The 17,927-nt window shown below is 35.6% G+C and overlaps 1 protein-coding gene across 4 annotated transcripts in view; it reads left to right on the top strand.

Moving 5' to 3' along the window:
- The window catches only part of NRK (Nik related kinase), a 133,036-nt gene that overhangs the window by 54,997 nt on the left and 60,112 nt on the right, over positions 1 to 17,927 (top strand). For 3 of the 4 annotated variants that reach the window (XM_044235532.1, XM_044235531.1, XM_044235530.1), the window contains exons 1-3: positions 5,917 to 5,968; positions 7,299 to 7,370; positions 16,422 to 16,547. In XM_044235532.1, coding sequence (XP_044091467.1) covers positions 5,954 to 5,968; positions 7,299 to 7,370; positions 16,422 to 16,547 — 213 coding nt within the window. In that variant the 5' untranslated portion in view covers positions 5,917 to 5,953. Of the gene's footprint in view, positions 1 to 5,911; positions 5,969 to 7,298; positions 7,371 to 16,421; positions 16,548 to 17,927 lie in introns of those variants that run through there. The other variant, XM_044235533.1, reaches the window with a different exon arrangement.

The raw sequence follows: 17,927 nt of genomic DNA, 5'->3' as shown, positions 1-17,927 counted from the left end.
TGAAAAAAAAGGTACATTCTAGAAATTGGATTTGCTGGTTTAGGTTCAACATCTCATTGAGGGAGATGACCTATGACAACATGGCCTTCAGTTGAGATCACAGAACAGCTTCTATATGGCCAGTGAACCACAAGGTGGCACCACTGAACAATTAGTTTATCTCAAGATGACTTCTAGGCTCTCTGGATAAACGATGGAAGATAGTGTTACCCCTTTTCAAAACTAACATCAAGCACTTCTAATGAATAGAGTATGAAAGAGAAAACTTGTAACTTTACAGTGGAGAAACTTGCAGACATCACTTTAACCAAATACTCAAGATTAACATCACTGGTGATCAGTCATGGTCATACCATATACTCCTGGTATGATGTGGTGAGATGGGCACTTCACCTCTCTGATGTTCTTTTCCCAAACCCATAACCTCAGTCTAATTATGAGAAAACCTTAGACAAACGCAAAGTGAGGTATGCTGTACAAAATACTTGACTAGTACTTTTGAAAACTGTCAAGGTCATGAAAAACAAGAAATACTAAGAAACTTTGAAAGGGCCTAAGGAGGTATAATGGCTAAATGGAATGCAAAATCCCAGTCTGAGTCTTACAAGAAGGATATTAGTGAAAAAACTGGGGAAATATGAATAAGGACTACAATGTGGTTAAGAGTATTGTACCAATATTGATTCTTACTTGTGACAATTGTGCTGTGGTGATATAAGATGATAACATTAAAATAATAATAATAAAAGTATGTTAACATTAGAAGCAGTTAGATGGAGGATAAACAGAAATGTTCTGTATGATCTTTGAAACTATTCTTGAAATCTAAAATTATTTGAAGTGAAAACTTTCATGTCAAGGAACTCTCAAAAATACTAGGTTAACAAGCAAACATTTTCCATTTTTTTACTTAAATTCAATTAGCCAACATGTAGTACATCATTAGATTCAGATGTAGTGTTCAATAATTCATCAGTTGCATGTAACACTCAGTGCTCATCACATCACGTGCCTTCCTTAATGCCCATCACCCGATCTATAAAAGCTTGAAAAATGGTTAAGCATATTAAACCAGATATGGTTTCAAGATCTGGAGTTTAATTCCTCTATAGACACAGTGAATATGTTTACCAAACCTCACATTAGGATACTTTGTCTGACAAAATGTGTTCATGCCACTCTCAAGTGAGACAATAAATCACAGGTAATAAGAACCAAGTTGGTTATCTCTGTTCTATGGCCTTTGGTGACATCTTTTAAAGACATTCAGTTATCTCACTAAATGTGTGTCATGAGTATGATAACTGTGTATTCTAACCTAACCTTTTAAAAGCTCTGTGGTTTACTAACCACTGGTCATATGAGACAACATATGACTATTATCCTTCCTAACGTGCCACATATTTGAGTAACACAGAATAGAAATTTGGCCCATAAGTATCCTCTTAGAGTCAAAGAAGGAAATATTTTTAACTCTTTTAAGGATGTATGAGAACCAGTTTTCAACCTGTCATATTTGTGCATACAGATGTGGGAAAATTTTGACTAACAAGGCTTTAATAAATGATTAGGAAAACAATAATTTGTAAGTCAAAATAAAATAATTAATTTTAAATAATAAAAACATGGGTGCCTCGGTGGCTTAGTGGGTTAAAGCCTCTGCCTTCTGCTCCGGTCATGATCTCAGGATCCTGGGATCAAGTCCTGCATTGGGCTCTCTGCTCAGTGAGGAGCTTGCTTCCTCTTCTCTCTCTCTCTCTCTCTCTCTGCCTGCCTCTCTGCCTACTTGAGATCTCTCTCTGTCAAATAAATAAAATCTTTAAAAAAATAATAAATACAATAAATAAAATAAGTTTTAAAACAATAATTTGTAAGAACAAAATTTTTTAAAAATGTGTATTTTCTCCCAGAGATGCAAGTGAACATGGGAGTTTCCAACATATTCACATATCCACATACAAAAGAATGAAATTGAACCCCTATTTTACACCATTCACAAAAATTAACTCAAAATGTATTAAAGATTTAAATAACCTGAAACTTGAATATCCTAGAAGAAAGCATAGGAGAAAAAACTTCTTGACGTTGGTCTTGGTAACACTTTTTTGGATATGACACCAAAAGCACAAGCAACAAAAGGAAAAATAAATAAGTGAGACTACATCAAACTAAAATTTCTGCACAACAAAGGAAATCATCAACAAAATAAAAAGGCATCATATAGAATGGTAGAAAATATTTGCAAACCATCTATCTGATAAGGGGTTAATATCTAAAACATTAACTTCCTTTCTCTGACCAGTCAATAACCTACAAATTTTCCTTTTCTTTAAAAATTCTAGTTTTTGGTAGCTGTCATGCCCCACCCAAAACTGGTCACCTGATTCTAGACATTTCCTTATACATTAGTTAGTAGTTTCTGAACCCTATCCCAACTCCAGCCCATTCCTTTAGCTTAGTTGCTATCCCTCTATGTGTACCAATTTCCTAGGGCTACTGTAACAAATTACCACTAACTGGGTAGCTTAAAAGGAAAAAATAACTGTTCTCTCACAAGTCTGGAGGCTAGAATTCTGAAGTCAAGGAGTCTTCAGGGCTGTTTTTTCCTCTGACTGGTCTAGGGAGAAAGTCTTCCTTGCCTGTTGGCAATCATCAACAATCCTAATTTTTCCTTGACTTGTATATACATCAGTTCAATTTCTACTTCTGTCCTCATGTGGCATTCTCTCTGGGTATCTGTGTTCAAATATCCCTCTTCTTAAAAGGACACTTGTCATTGGTTTTAGGGCCAGCCATAATCCAGTATAACTTCATCTTAACTTGATCACATCTGCAAAGACCTTATTTCAAAAAAAAAGTCAGATTCACAGGTACAGATGGCTAGAACTTCATATTTTTTAGAGGACACAATTCAACACAAAACACCCTGACCTAACTCTCAGGCCTGATTCCATAAACTGAAAACAGCAACACATGCCTCTTCCTATCACTGCTACAAGCATCTAACCAGTATAATTATTTAATGCTTAATTATTTGGCAAGAACTGGAGTTAAGCCAAGGTGGCAGGATTTTTAGACATACTTTAGTTACTGGAAAGTTTTTGATCCATTTCTGACACAGGGCCCCGTTTACAAACAGTGTCATGCTCAATAAGATTGAAGTAGCCTTAAATGTGTGGAATTAAAACCTATCAGTTTCATCAGTGGGAAAAAAATAGAGGTGTTGACATCCTTATGTAGCATGTAACATCAGTGGAAATGGTAGAGAGTTCTTTTACTTTTGATTTTCTTTGATGAGTTGGCTTTATTTTAATGAGAGAACTTGTAGGAATCTTCATATACTTTGAAGTGGATGCTTTATCAAAAGAGATTTGACAACAAACAAATAATATATTTAAGGATCACATTTCTGAAATCAGTTCATCTTTTGCATTTACTCACTGACATGTTACCAAAGATATTAACAATATTATTCAGACAAACCATCCCTCATTTGATTATTCTATAAGTAAAAATTGTTGTTGTCTTTCTTATGAGAGCTGTGGCTAGTGACAGTCCTTTTGTTTGAATACCCCTGTATTTTCTACAGCTGTAGCAACAAACCCACAAATTAGGTGGCTTGAAACAACAGAAATTTATTCTCTCACAGTTCTCAAGGCTAGAAGGCTACAGGGTCATTTTCCCTCTGAAAGTTCTAAGGAAGAAGATTTTTTCCCTCTTCATAGATTCTAGTGGTTGTCAGCAATCCTTGGAATCCCGTGGTTTATCACTGCATCACTCCAGTTTCTTCTGTCTTCACATTGCTATCAACTTTTTGTGTCTGTGTCTGTGTCTCTGTGTCCAAATCTCCCTCCCCTTTCTCTTGCCAAGACTACAATCACTGGCCACTGTAATCCAGTATGACCTCATTTAACTTGATTACATGTGCAAAGACCTTATTTTCAATTAAGGTCACATTCTGAAATTATGCATTAATCTAAATTTGGGAGAGACACTATCTAACTCACTGTAGCCCCCAAATCAATTCTTATGCTAGATAAGGCATTATATTTTCAGTTGAAACCTTACTCCTGTAAATATAAAACTGAATTTTTTCTATGACTACAAGTTGAAATATTTTTAATGATTTTATTTATTTAGAAAGAGAGAGAAAGAAAGAGAGTGGGAGAGTAGGGGGAGAGCTGGGGGAGACAGAGTGAGAGAATCTCAAGCAGATTCTGCCCTGATCATGTAGCCCCCGCCTGGGGATCAATCTCATGACCCTGTGTTCATGAGCTGAGCTGAAACCAAGAGTTGGATGCCTGACTGTGCCTCCCAGTTGCCCCTAGAAGTTGAAACATTTTAAAAGGCACTAGCCACAAAATGAAAACTCTGATTCCAAACATCTATGTCCTTTTTTTTAAGAATTATAAATCTATAACTTGTACTTGCATTTAGGGTAAGACTAAATTTTTAGAATTCATAATGTTTTCAATAAGAAAGAATCTTTTGGGGGCCCCTTGGTGGTTCAGTTAAGTGTCTGGCTTGGTTTAAGCTCAAGTCATGATCTCAGGGTCCTGAAATAGAGCCCTGTATGGGGCTCCATGCTCAGTGCAGAGTTCTTCCCCCTTTGTTCCTCCTCTTGTTTCCATTCTCACTCTCTAAAATAAATAAATAAATAAAATCTTAAAAAAAAAAAAAAGAATCTTTCAGGACTTCTTCCTTCCATAAATATCATTGGTTCTCATGACTGAAGGCTTGCTAAACAGTTTACAGGTCATTAGATTACTTATGTATCACTCTTACCTGTGATCCTTATGGGGAAAAAAAAACTTGTTTGGTGTATAAGAGGAGTCCACTGGGAATATATGTCTACATAATACCACATAATCAGTTGAAAAATGTTGAGTATTAACATCGCCTTTTCCCCTATCTTCAATCTGAAATTTTTACTTTTCATATAGATGCTCTGGTGCCATGTAAATCAACCTAAAGATACTAAGAAATCAGTGCTTTCAAATGGGTAGTTATGTCCACTATTTTAATACAAACACAAAGAAGAAAAACTACTCCTTAAACTTGCTTGATTTTTCAAGTGAGCCAGTTGGAATTTCTTTAAATATTCATAGTTTAGGGGTGCCTGTGTGACTCCATTCGTTAAACACTGAACTTATGATTTCAGCTCCGATCATGGTCTCCTGGGTCTTGGAATAAAGCCCCGCATGGGGATGATTTAATAATTCTATACATTACTCAGTGCTCTTCAAGAGAAGTGCACTTTTAATTCCCTTTACCTATTTCACCCATCCTCCCACCTCCCCTTTAGTAACCATCAGTTTATTCTCTATAGTTAAGAGTCTATTTTTTTTCCCAATTTATTTATTTTCAGAAAAACAGTATTCATTATTTTTTCACCACACCCAGTGCTCCATGCAAGCCATGCCCTCTATAATACCCACCACCTGGTACCCCAACCTCCCACCCCCCCACCACTTCAAACCCCTCAGACTGTTTTTCAGAGTCCATAGTCTCTCATGGTTCACCTCCCCTTCCAATTTACCCAAATTCCCTACTCCTCTCTAATGCCCCTTGTCCTCCATGCTATTGGTTATGCTCCACAAATGAGTGAAACCATATGATAATTGACTCTCTCTCCTTGACTGATTTATTTTTTTTAATTTTTTTCTCATATGTTTTGTTTCTTATATTCCACATATGAGAGAAGTTGTATGGTATTTGTCTATCTCTGACTTATTTCACTTAGCATTATATTGTCTAGTTCTGTGTTATCGCAAATAGCAAGATTTCCTTTTTTATTGCTGAATAATATTCATATATATACATATATATCCATCTTCTTTATTTATTCATCCATGAATACTTTTTGATTATATGGATAGCATTTAATGTTTATTACTATCCTGTGTTTCAGGGACTCCATGAAAAAACTGGTGCATTTACAGCTGTTAAAGTGATGAACGCTCGTAAGGTAATATATCTTGTCCATATTCTGTTCACTTAATGGACTATGGTATTGAGATAAACAGCTCGGAAAATATTTGTTTTTTAATCATTATTATGCATAATTATAATTATGTTAATCTGGATTTTTATATTTGTCATTTAATATTATTTCTGTTAGTATAGTATCTTTGTTATAGATTTAATATATTTACACATAAAAAATGTTTCACAGTGAAAGGTCCACATATTTTGGCATTCTATAAGAATGAAGAAAATATCTATATTCCTGCCTATTTCTAGTTGATTATCTGTTTCTAGGGATAGCAAAGAGGAGAGTTCCTCTAATATTATGTTCATCCTCCAGTGTTCCATCACATATTTTTCCCTGTCCCAACGTTTCCTTTTGAGAACTGAGACCATTAGATTCTCTGTGATGGGTAGAAGGAAAGAACTTGTCAAAGATGTACATTTTTCAGGCATTTTCTGACAGATGAGCAAGAGAGACAGTTTAACTGGCACTGTTCCTGCTAGCATTCATAAATTTGGGTCATGGTTCATAGCATATTGTCAGAATTTGCTAAGCACTGATTTCTGTCTTCTTTCTTCAGCATGACTGTCTCACTTTCTCAAGATAATATTAGCATGAACATAGCAAAAAGTCAAAAAATTTTCACTTCACTATACCCTAAAGAAAAATGATCAAATGTTATGATTGAAAAACTATATATATTCACTGAACTGTTGTCAATGTCATAAACTCTTCTTTTCCAATTTGTGCAGGGAGTGAATTGCTGAAATGTTTTAAGGAGTTTTACGTCTTTTATTTTGCCAATAAATGTCAAATGTTGAAAAAAATGTTGCAAACCAATGTGAATTTCAAGAGATTTTGAAGTTTTGTGGATTTATTTTGCCCTACAAACCATGGCTTCCAAATAATAAACCTAGTACTTTTTGAGTGCTACCTTCTAAAATACTTATTTCCTTATTTTGACTTGAAAGAGCTTTCACCTACATTTAATCTACATTTTAGATACTTTAACTTTTGAAATATTCAGAAAGTGTGTTCAGCCCATAAATAGTATCAATTACTTTGTTTTGTAAGGAGAAATAACACTTTACTAACATCAAATTGTAATTTTCCCATCAATATGGCAGTTAAATCTGTTACTGTGAATTTAGTGCCAAGTTTCTGTATATATAAGAATCTTATTTAAGTAAAATTATTAGTGAAAATTCAGAGGAAGAATATCCTGTTACTCTTCCATTTAGTGCCAAAAGAACACAAAACAATTAAAAATAAATCATTTTCAGAGTGTACTAATGCATCTAATAACATTTTGTTCTTGGTTTTACAGACTGCTTTACCTGAAATAGGAAGGAGAGTGAGAGTGAATAAATATCAAAAGTCTGTCGGATGGAGATACAGCGTGAGTACTGAAAGTCCCCATTAGCTCTCAAGTTGTCTTTCCTTTAATTTTCAAATTTAACCCTTTGTATCATTATCTCTAGAAGGCTGCCACTAACCTGGAAGTGATAACATGCTATCTTTTAACACATTCACATAGATTCAATCATTACATTTGAACACTAACATCTGTCAGAAAGCTGGAGCTAGAAGAAATGTTTCCCTGAACAGGTAAGTATTGACAGCAGGTGAAGGATGGATTATATCTACAGAGCATAGAACCCTGTAGCTGAGAAGCAACACAAAAAATAACAAAACCAAGAGAAGATTTTGCCTTAAATTGGCCTTTTCATGTCTTTTTTAACACCTTTACAGGATATTTCAGACTGGTCATTCCCCTAGTATGATTCTAAGAAACATTGCTATTGTATATGAGCTAAATGAAGACTACTCTTTTTTGTTGTAAGAACAATAGCAGACAAAACCATAGGTTATCCAGCCTAAAAGTCTTCCTGGCCATAGTACTCAAAAATATAAAAGAGTCTGAGGATACTTTCTACTTGAAGCTTTTTTTTTTTTCAATTTATTTATTTTCATTTTTTTTTCCAATTTATTTATTTTCAGAAAAACAGTATTCATTATTTTTTCACCACACCCAGTGCTCCATGCAATCCGTGCCCTCTATAATACCCACCACCTGGTACCCCAAACTCCCACCCCCCCGCCACTTCAAACCCCTCAGATTGTTTTTCAGAGTCCATAGTCTCTCATGGTTCACCTCCCCTTCCAATTTCCCCCAACTCCCTTCTCTTCTCTTTCTCCCCATGTCCTCCATGCTATTTTTCATGCTCCACAAATAAGTGAAACCATATGATAATTGACTCTCTCTGCTTGACTTATTTCACTCAGCATAACCTCTTCCAGTCCCGTCCATGTTGCTACAAAAGTTGGGTATTCATCTTTTCTGATGGAGGCATAATACTCCATAGTGTATATGGACCACATCTTCCTTATCCATTCGTCCGTTGAAGGGCATCTTGGTTCGTTCCATAGTTTGGCGAATGTGGCCATTGCTGCTATAAACATTGGGGTACAGATGGCCCTTCTTTTCACATCTGTATCTTTGGGGTAAATACCCAGGAGTGCAATTGCAGGATCATAGGGAAGCTCTATTTTTAATTTCTTGAGGAATCTCCACACTGTTCTCCAAAGAGACTGCACCAACTTGCATTCCCACCAACAGTGTAAGAGGGTTCCCCTTTCTCCACATCCTCTCCAACACATGTTGTTTCCTGTTTTGTTAATTTTGGCCATTCTAACTGGTGTAAGGTGATATCTCAATGTGGTTTTAATTTGAATCTCCCTGAGGGCTAATGATGCTGAACATTTTTTCATGTGTCTGATAGCCATTTGTATGTCTTGATTGGAGAAGTGTCTGTTCATCTCTTCTGCCCATTTTTTGATGTGTTTGCCTGTTTTGTGTGTGTTGAGTTTGAGGAGTTCATTATAGATCCTGGATATCAACCTTTTGTCTGTACTGTCATTTGCAAATATCTTCTCCCATTCCGTGGGTTGCCTCTTTGTTTTTTTGACTGTTTCCTTTGCTGTGCAGAAGCTTTTGATTTTGATGAAGTCCCAAAAGTTTATTTTCACTTTTGTTTCCTTTGCCTTTGGAGACATACTTGAAGCTTTTTAACTGTCTTACAAAGCAGTCTCCATGACTCTAATAATTTTCTGGCTCTTGAATAAGATCAGACAAATAAAATTCTTTTTTGGTAGATATTAGTAATCTATCAAAATATTCTGTGGACCTAAAAGCAGAATTCCTGCTCTTATCAATATAATTCATTGATATCTTTTTTTCCTACTTTCCTCCTTAGTTATCTGGTATTTGAATGTTTTTCAACCTTTTTTGTCTTAATATATATGATCTCAGGATGTAAAATAACTTTTTCCACTAACACAATCACATTTAGAAAAACTTTGTATTTATATTAGAAAAGTATTGATAAACAGCTTCATGATTCATCTAGTAAGCACCAGGCTCTTGTTTTGTTTAGAGTGTATCTCAGGAGACAAAGCATATCCAAATGAAACAGATAGTACTGATTAATAGCATGCTTTGGTAGATCAAGAAGCTGCAAAGCGTAGTAAATGAAAAACACAATTGTCTGACTAATTTTGCTTTCATCAAACATTTCTGTTAATAAATCCCCTTCTTCCCCAAACCCTCTCTGGTATTCTTTCCACAGGGAAAAATATTTCGGTTCTATAATTGGGTGAAATTATAAAAGAAGTTGTGGTATCTTTGAGCTGCCTCTTTTTGACAAAAATTAGGATATTCATGCTATTCTGGGATCACCTGGCCCTGAGCCAGGAAATGCTATAGCATCATATTACTAGAATATGTGTGAGAGTTTTAAATTACCCGCTTGACCTGATGGATATAATGTACTTATGTGTTTCTCAAAAGCTCGACTTCCTGTTAATTGAGAATAGCAAACACACTAATGCTTTCCAAACATATCTGATCTTAGTTTATTGGTTTTGGGGGAGTTTACATTTATGTGGGAAACTCACTCTTAAAAGTTTCTTTAGTTGGGAACTTTGAACTCTATGATTATATATTTTAGTAAGAAAAATAACTGCTAGCTGATCAGCCAGTTAACATCTCTAAATCATCTTGAATCCTTTGGGATAAGTTTCTGACTTGCATACACATCTCTTTGAGTCAGGGGTTTATGGAAATAGCAATAATGTGGAAGTTCAAACACACAAGTCTAAAGCCCATGTCTATCACTAAATGGTTAAGAAATACTTGGAAAACTGGTCCTACCTCTCTAGGCCTCAGATTCCTCATAGGTAAAATGGCACCAGAATATTTCGCCTACTTATAAACAGGGTTAAAAACGTGGTCAAATGCAACTGCATAGCTTCCTGGAGCCCAGCCATTCCATTCTTGCTTGGGGACATTAACTTTCTAAATCAGAAAGAAAGAAGAAAAAAGCTCTTTGATAATCAAACTACCAAATAAATTAAAGGACTCTGTCTGGCCCCTGCTTCTTTTACATGTTCTTTGTGTTCTTACCCTCACACCATCATCTCATTCCTACGGATCACACTCTATGAATTCATACTCCTGTCAGCACAACTATGATGTCTTTCTAGGAACTTAGAGCGTACATACAGAATTGGTAGTTCCTGAGGTTTTTTTCTATATGACGGCAGATGTTGTTACCACTTCAAAGGACAACCACATCAGAGGGAAAGCAGAAAGTTCAGTGTTCCTATATGGAAAGATTTAGTCACAAGGATCAACTTTTAGCTTTGTGGAAAACAGGTTAACAGATTTCAAAGGGAGCTTATTAACTGAGCTTCCTTGGGAGGCTGGGATGAGACTGGAACTTGAACTTCTATATAATTCTCATGCTACAAGCTGATTGTTTTATTTATTTCTGCCTTTATTACATAATAAATACAGAGAGAGAAATTGTCATTGGGTTTCCAGCTGGAGAAACCAGGCCCCTCTCCTTCCCCCAAAGACAAACAGGTGTCTAGATTTATTTTCTAGTTGTTGAATATTTATGGGTAAATCCACTGGAAAATTCCAGAGAAATGTCAAAGAATGTTCTGCAGCAGCTAGTCATTTCTGTGAGATTTCAAACTTTTTCCAAGATATATTATGAATACTTGGGGACATTTCAGAATCTAGTACATTGCCTTATATTTATTTCATAACTATTTTTAAAGTCTAAACCACACTATTGCTAAATATAAAAAAATGTCCATCTCCTCTATAGGGTCTCAGAGAATAAGCTAAAAAGGAAAATGATAACTGACTAGATACATTCAATTACCTACTAATTTCAGCTAAAAGATGTATTTTCCTCTACCCCTAGGTCATCAAGTCAAGCTAATAGAGGGAAATTTGGGGGAGAACTAAAGATAGAAGTTAGTTCCCTAATTACTTTACATGCCAATTGGCCCTTTTCTGATTCATTGCCTCAGAGAAGTCAAAGGTATCCTTTTTCACTGGATTTCAGAACAGGAGCTCAACTATTTTTTTTAAAGATTTTATTTATTTATTTGACAGAGAGAAATCACAAGTAGATGGAGAGGCAGGCAGAGAAAGAGAGGGAAGCAGGCTCCCCACTGAGCAGAGAGCCTGATGCGGGACTCGATCCCAGGACCCTGAGATCATGACCTGAGCCGAAGGCAGTGGCTTAACCCACTGAGCCACCCAGGCGCCCCGGAGCTCAACTATTTTTAATTAAAAAGTCTTCTATTTTTAGTTTTTTGAGGAACCTCCATACTGTTTTCCACAGTGGCTATACCAATTTACATTCCTGCCAACAGTGCATAAGTGTTCCTCTTTCTCCATATCTTTTCCAACATTTGTTATTTCTTGTTTTTTTTTTTTTAATTTAGCCATCCTACTAGGTAAAGTAAGTCAGACTCAGAAAGACAAATACCATATGATCTCACTCATGTAGAATCTAAAAAAACAAATGAATAAACAAACAGCAGAGTCAAACCTATAAATACAGAAAACAAAGTGATGGTTGCCAGAGGGGAGAAAGTGAAGGGATGGGTAAAATAGGTGAAGGGGATTGGGAGATACAGGCTTCCATTTATGAGATGAAGAAGCCACAGGGATGAAAGGTGAGGATAGGGAATGCAGTCAATGGTATTATAATAGCACTGTGTGGTGAAGGATGGTATCTATACTTGCGGTAAGCATAGCGTAACATATAGAGAAGTTGAATCACTATGTCATATGCCTGAAACTAATGTAACATTGTATGTCAACTATACTCAAATTTTTAAAAAAATAAATAAAAATTACACTTTTTGGTCAAATAGTATTTCTTTACGTACTACAACATATATTTACTTTGTATAAGAGTACTCTTGAAAAGGTTATATAAATTGAACTTTTATAGATGCAGTAGAACTTTTTTATTTATAATCAAATGAAGTTTAGAGCTAGTAGGAATTCAAAGGACCCATGTGGTTAATCATTTGTCAAGTATAATCACTTCCTGAGTCATTTCATATCACCCTCAATTTCATTATGCACTATCCTGTATTCATCAATGGTTGTCATTCATGTATGTGAATCTTATTTCCTGGTAGGTAAGGAATATCTAAATGATATCTAAATGCATAAACCAATGATATGCTCACTGGAAATTCCTAAACAATTTAAGTTACTTTTTTAAAGTTAACATTTTAGAATATTTTTCTTCAATGCATTACACCTATATACACATAAAGTGTGATGATTTTTAAATTATTGAGAAGCAAAGAGCTTTTCTTAGATTGGCTCAAATAGTTACAGATAGATTATGGAACATATGGAAACTACTTGGTTGTCATGGTATAAGGGGACAGCTGAATCTTAGGGAGAGAATAATTTCTCATTCCCTCCAGTATAATAAAAGTGATGGAAACAGAAGTTGCTGATGTTTGTAGATTAGGGCAAGAATTGGAGAAAGCTGCATAGTTCTGATAACACTCAAATGGAAATGAGAAGGTCAAGCAACAAAGATACTATATGATAATACCCTGCATTTATAACATTCTTCTTTCAAAGTCCCCAAAGGACTTTCAATTAATTGTCCCATTTATCTCCACTAATGTTCCATGGAGTTAAATAATGGCTACCAACTTCCATCAGGTTTCTGAGGATAAATTCAACCTCTGGAAGACAAAGTGAATTTCCAACTTGTAGTTGTTAGTGGGGGTAAAACCTAGGTTTCCTAGTGTCCAGTGTAGATGTTCCTTTATTTTATTTATTTTTTTATTTTTTTAGATAGAGTGAGAAAGAGAGGTGGGGAAGGAAGAAGCAGAAGGAGAGGGAGAAAGAGAATCTTAAGCAAGTTCCACACTGGGAACCTGAGATCATGACCTGAGCCCAAACCAAGAGTTGGATGCTTAGCTGACTGAGCCACGCAGGTGTCCCTAGATGCTCTTTTCTGATGACATCATACTGTCTTTCACTAAAAATGTCTCTTGAAATTATGTATTCTACCTTGGAAATCCTACACGAAAGTGTGGCTTCAATTATCACTATAGAGATAATCCTCAAAAATAATACCTTTGGCCCTGACCTGTCCCCTGAGTGCATACCCATATCTTTAATCTGCACAATTCTATGCATCCATAAAAAGGAAATGCATTTATGTTTATTGATATAGAAACATGCAATTTAGGTATTGGGTAAGACATGCAAGTTGCAGAGTAGTGAGATATGTATATATTCTGGAGAAATAAAAATAACTGGAAAAATAAAAATGACTGAAGGAATATACACTCAACTGTTATCACTAGTAGAAGGACATTCAGTAAGTGTATAGCATTTACATGTTTTACTTTACAGATATAAATACATTTTATCCATATGTATCACTGTTGTGATTAAGAAAACAAATGACTTTAAGCATATCTTTACAAAAGATTAGCACAGATCAAACCTGTATCTTAAAAATCCAATGAGTCATAAACCAAGTCAGTGTGGTACAGACATAAGGATAGACATACAGATCAGTGGAATAGGACTATTTCCATATATCTATGGTTAATGGATTTTTAAAATTTTTATTTTATCTTTGCAGTGTTCCAAGATTCGTTGTTTATGCACCACACCCAGTGCTCCATGCAATACGTGCCCTCCTTAATATCCACCATCAGGCCCTCCCAACCCCCTCCCCCTCCCCTCCAAAACCCTCAGTCTGTTTCTCAGAGTCCACAGTCTCTCATGGTTTGTCTCCTCCTCCGATTTCCCCAAACTCACTTCTCCCCTCCTTCACCCAATGTCCTTTGTGTTATTCCTTATGCTCCACAAGTCAGTGAAACCATATGATAATTGACTCTCTCTGCTAGACTTATTTCATTCAGCATTGACAAGGTTAAAAAGACAATTCACAGAGAAAAATAATCTTTTCAACAAATAATGCTGAGACAACTAGATGTTCCCATGTAAAAAATGAACTTACACCCTTTGTTTTTATGAAGATTAGCTCAAAATTATCAAAGGCTTAAATGTGAGAATTAAAACTATAAAACACATAGAAGAAAACATTTGGATAAATCTTCATCACTTTAGATTTGGCAATGGATCCTTAGATATGACACCAAAAGTACAAACAAAAAGACAAGAAATCAATAAATCAGACTTTACCAAAATTAAAAATTTTGTTTCTCAAAAGACACTATCAAGATAGTGAAAAGACAACCCACAGAACGGAAGAAAATGTTTGCAAATCATACACCTTATAAAGTATTTGGATCCAGAATATATAAATAAATCTTGCAATTCATAATAAAAAGACAATTAACCCAATTAGAAAACAAAGGCAAAGATTTTCAATTAGACATTCCTCTGAAGATCATACACAAATGGCTAGTGAGTACATGAACAGATCCTTGATATGATTAGTCATCAGGGAATTGCAAGGGAAAATCACAATGTGATAAAAACCACTAGGATGGCTGAAATGATAAAACAGAAAATAGTAAGTGTTGATGAGGGTATGGAGAAATTAGAATTATCATTACCGTTGGGAGTAAAAATAGGTACAGCACTTGGAAAACAATTTGGTATTTTGTCAAAATGTTAAATATGGAGTTACCATTTGACCTAACAATTTAATTCCGAGGTATATACCAAAAAGATATAAAAACATATATTTACACAAAAACTTGATATGAATGTCCACAATAGCATTATTTGTAATAGCCAAAAGGTGGGAATAACCTAAATATCTATCAGTTAATGAGTGAAAAATGAATAAAATAATGATATGCTGTATAAGAGGATAACTTTCAGAAAAAACCACAAAAGTCCACATACTATATGGTTTTCATTTATATAAAATGTTCAAGATAAATATATCTAAAGAAATAGAAAATATATTACGGGTTCAATAAAGCTGGGATGTGTATGTGGCAGAATTTTAACTAAAGAGTTAAAAGTTTCCTTTGGGGAGATAAAAATGTTTTAAAGTAGATTGTGGTGATGGTTGCATAATTCTGTAAATATACTAAAAACCATTGAATTTTATACTTTATAGATTTTATTTATTTGCTTGTCAGAGAGAGAAAAAGACAGCATGAGGGTACAAGCAGGCAGAGTGGCAGGCAGAGGTGGAGGGAGAAGCAGGCTCCCTGCTGAGCAAGGAGCCTGATCTGGGACTCGGTCCTTGGACCCTGGGATCATGACCTGAGCCAAAGGCAGTGGCTTAACCAACTGAGCCACCCAGGCATCCCGAATTTTATACTTTAAATGGATAAATTATATAGTATATAAATTATCTCAATAAGAATGTTACAAAATAAACAAAAATATAATGATTCTATTCAGTGAAAAGTTTAAACAGTGGCCACTGCTGCTTGGACAAGGTTCATATTTTGAGAAACACTGAATTTAAAGGATCTTCAGTTAAGCTTTATTTTCTCCCAGATTTCCAGTTAACCAGAGGTCTCCATTCTCTGACATTTCTAAATGAGACTTTATTATAAATTGCTCTGTGACGTAATGGGTAGCCATAGGATTTCCCTTGTTTTACTGTAAGTTAGGATCCCACAGTTATTAACTGGCATAGCTTAAGAGCTTTATCATCTATTGTCTATTCTTTTTTTTTCCAATTTATTTATTTTCAGAAAAACAGTATTCATTATTTTTTCACCACACCCAGTGTTCCATGCAAGCTGTGCCCTCTATAATACCCACCACCTGATACCCCAACCTCCCACCCCCCCCGCCACTTCAAACCCCTCAGATTGTTTTTCAGAGTCCATAGTCTCTCATGGTTCATCTCCCCTTCCAATTTACCCAAAAGCACATACCCTCCCCAATGTCCATAACCCTACCCCCCTTCTCCCAACCCCCCTCCCCCCAGCAACCCACAGTTTGTTTCGTGAGATTAAGAGTCACTTATGGTTTGTCTCCCTCCCTATCCCATCTTGTTTCATGGATTCTTCTCCTACCCACTTAAGCCCCCATGTTGCATCACCACTTCCTCATATCAGGGAGATCATATGATATCTATTGTCTATTCTTATTCTACAGGATGAGGAAGAGGATCTCAGGACTGAACTCAACCTTTTGAAGAAGTACTCTTTCCACAAAAACATTGTATCTTTCTATGGTGCTTTTTTCAAGCTGAGCCCCCCTGGCCAGAGGCACCAACTTTGGGTATGTATTTAATTACCTTGATCTTACTTCCTAAGACTAAGTCTCACCTGAGGAAATACATTTTCATAAACCTAGATGTCACTTCTGTGCACATACAGGAAAATTTAAGAACTCAACTGCTCAAAGTAGTGTGACAAAATGTGTTCTGATTCCTGGAGATGGGAGTGATAAATATGGAATGATTTCAGGAAACTTAAGTTCCTGGTGAGGGACTTCAGAGTAAAATAAGGAAGGACTCAAATGAATACTGGGAATATCTAACATATTTCTTAAATATAGTTTTGTTTCTTATAACTTTTTATGTACATTTACTGGTATATTAGAGGTATGGACTTGCAAATGGTGACTGGATAAGTATAAATTCAAATTAGTGTTTGGTATTAACGTAGGGGTGCATTTAATTGTTTTTAAGTATATGTACTTATGTTTAAACATAACTCCTAGCCGTTCTTTTCTAAATGGTTAGTTAGGTGACTTTTCCTTTTACTTTGTCATTTTATGTCTATACTACCACAAATTACTAATCAATGAGATGTAAATTTTAGAGGGCATCTAAAACCTACACTACCATTGGCAGAATTGTTGCTGCTTCCCACTATAGCAGAAACAGTCAAATTACAAGAATATGAGTTTTGGTCAAAGATATGCTTATTTAAAAGGGGATATTTAGAACATAAGTGAAGTCAGTATACACTTGCCAGCTACATTTCCATTTCCAGGTCAAGTCAAGAATAGCATTGCTTTTTCTAAAATAATAACTAAGAATTTTCCGAATTTTCAGTTTTCAAGGAAAGATTGTTACACTTCATATAATGGCCTTTAGGAAGAATGTGGACATTATAGAACGGTTTTCAACAAGGGATTGAATTGAAATCATGGTGTGTAAACTTTAGCATGCATGAGAATCTCTTGGAAAGCCTGATAAAATACAGATGGATGAGCTCCACCCCTAGAGTTTTTTATTTAGTTGGTGTGGGCTGTGGGTCCATGAATCTGAACTTGGCAAGTTCATAGGTGATATTGATGCTACTGGTCTGGGTACCACACCTTGAGAACCTCAGATCTTCACTTAAACTCTATTTTCTTCCAAATATCCAGCTAAGTATATTTTCTTTTTTTTTTCCAATTTATTTCTTTTCAGAAAAACAGTATTCATTATTTTTTCACCACACCCAGTGCTCCATGCAAGCTGTGCCCTCTATAATACCCACCACCTGGTACCCCAACCTCCCACCCCCCCGCCACTTCAAACCCCTCAGATTGTTTTTCAGAGTCCATAGTCTCTCATGGTTCATCTCCCCTTCCAATTTACCCAAAAGCACATACCCTCCCCAATGTCCATAACCCTACCCCCCTTCTCCCAACCCCCCTCCCCCCAGC

The sequence above is a fragment of the Neovison vison genome, chromosome X (genome assembly GCF_020171115.1).
Source record: "Neovison vison isolate M4711 chromosome X, ASM_NN_V1, whole genome shotgun sequence".
Taxonomy (NCBI): Eukaryota; Metazoa; Chordata; class Mammalia; order Carnivora; family Mustelidae; genus Neogale; species Neogale vison.
This window is presented reverse-complemented; position numbering and strand designations above follow the sequence as displayed.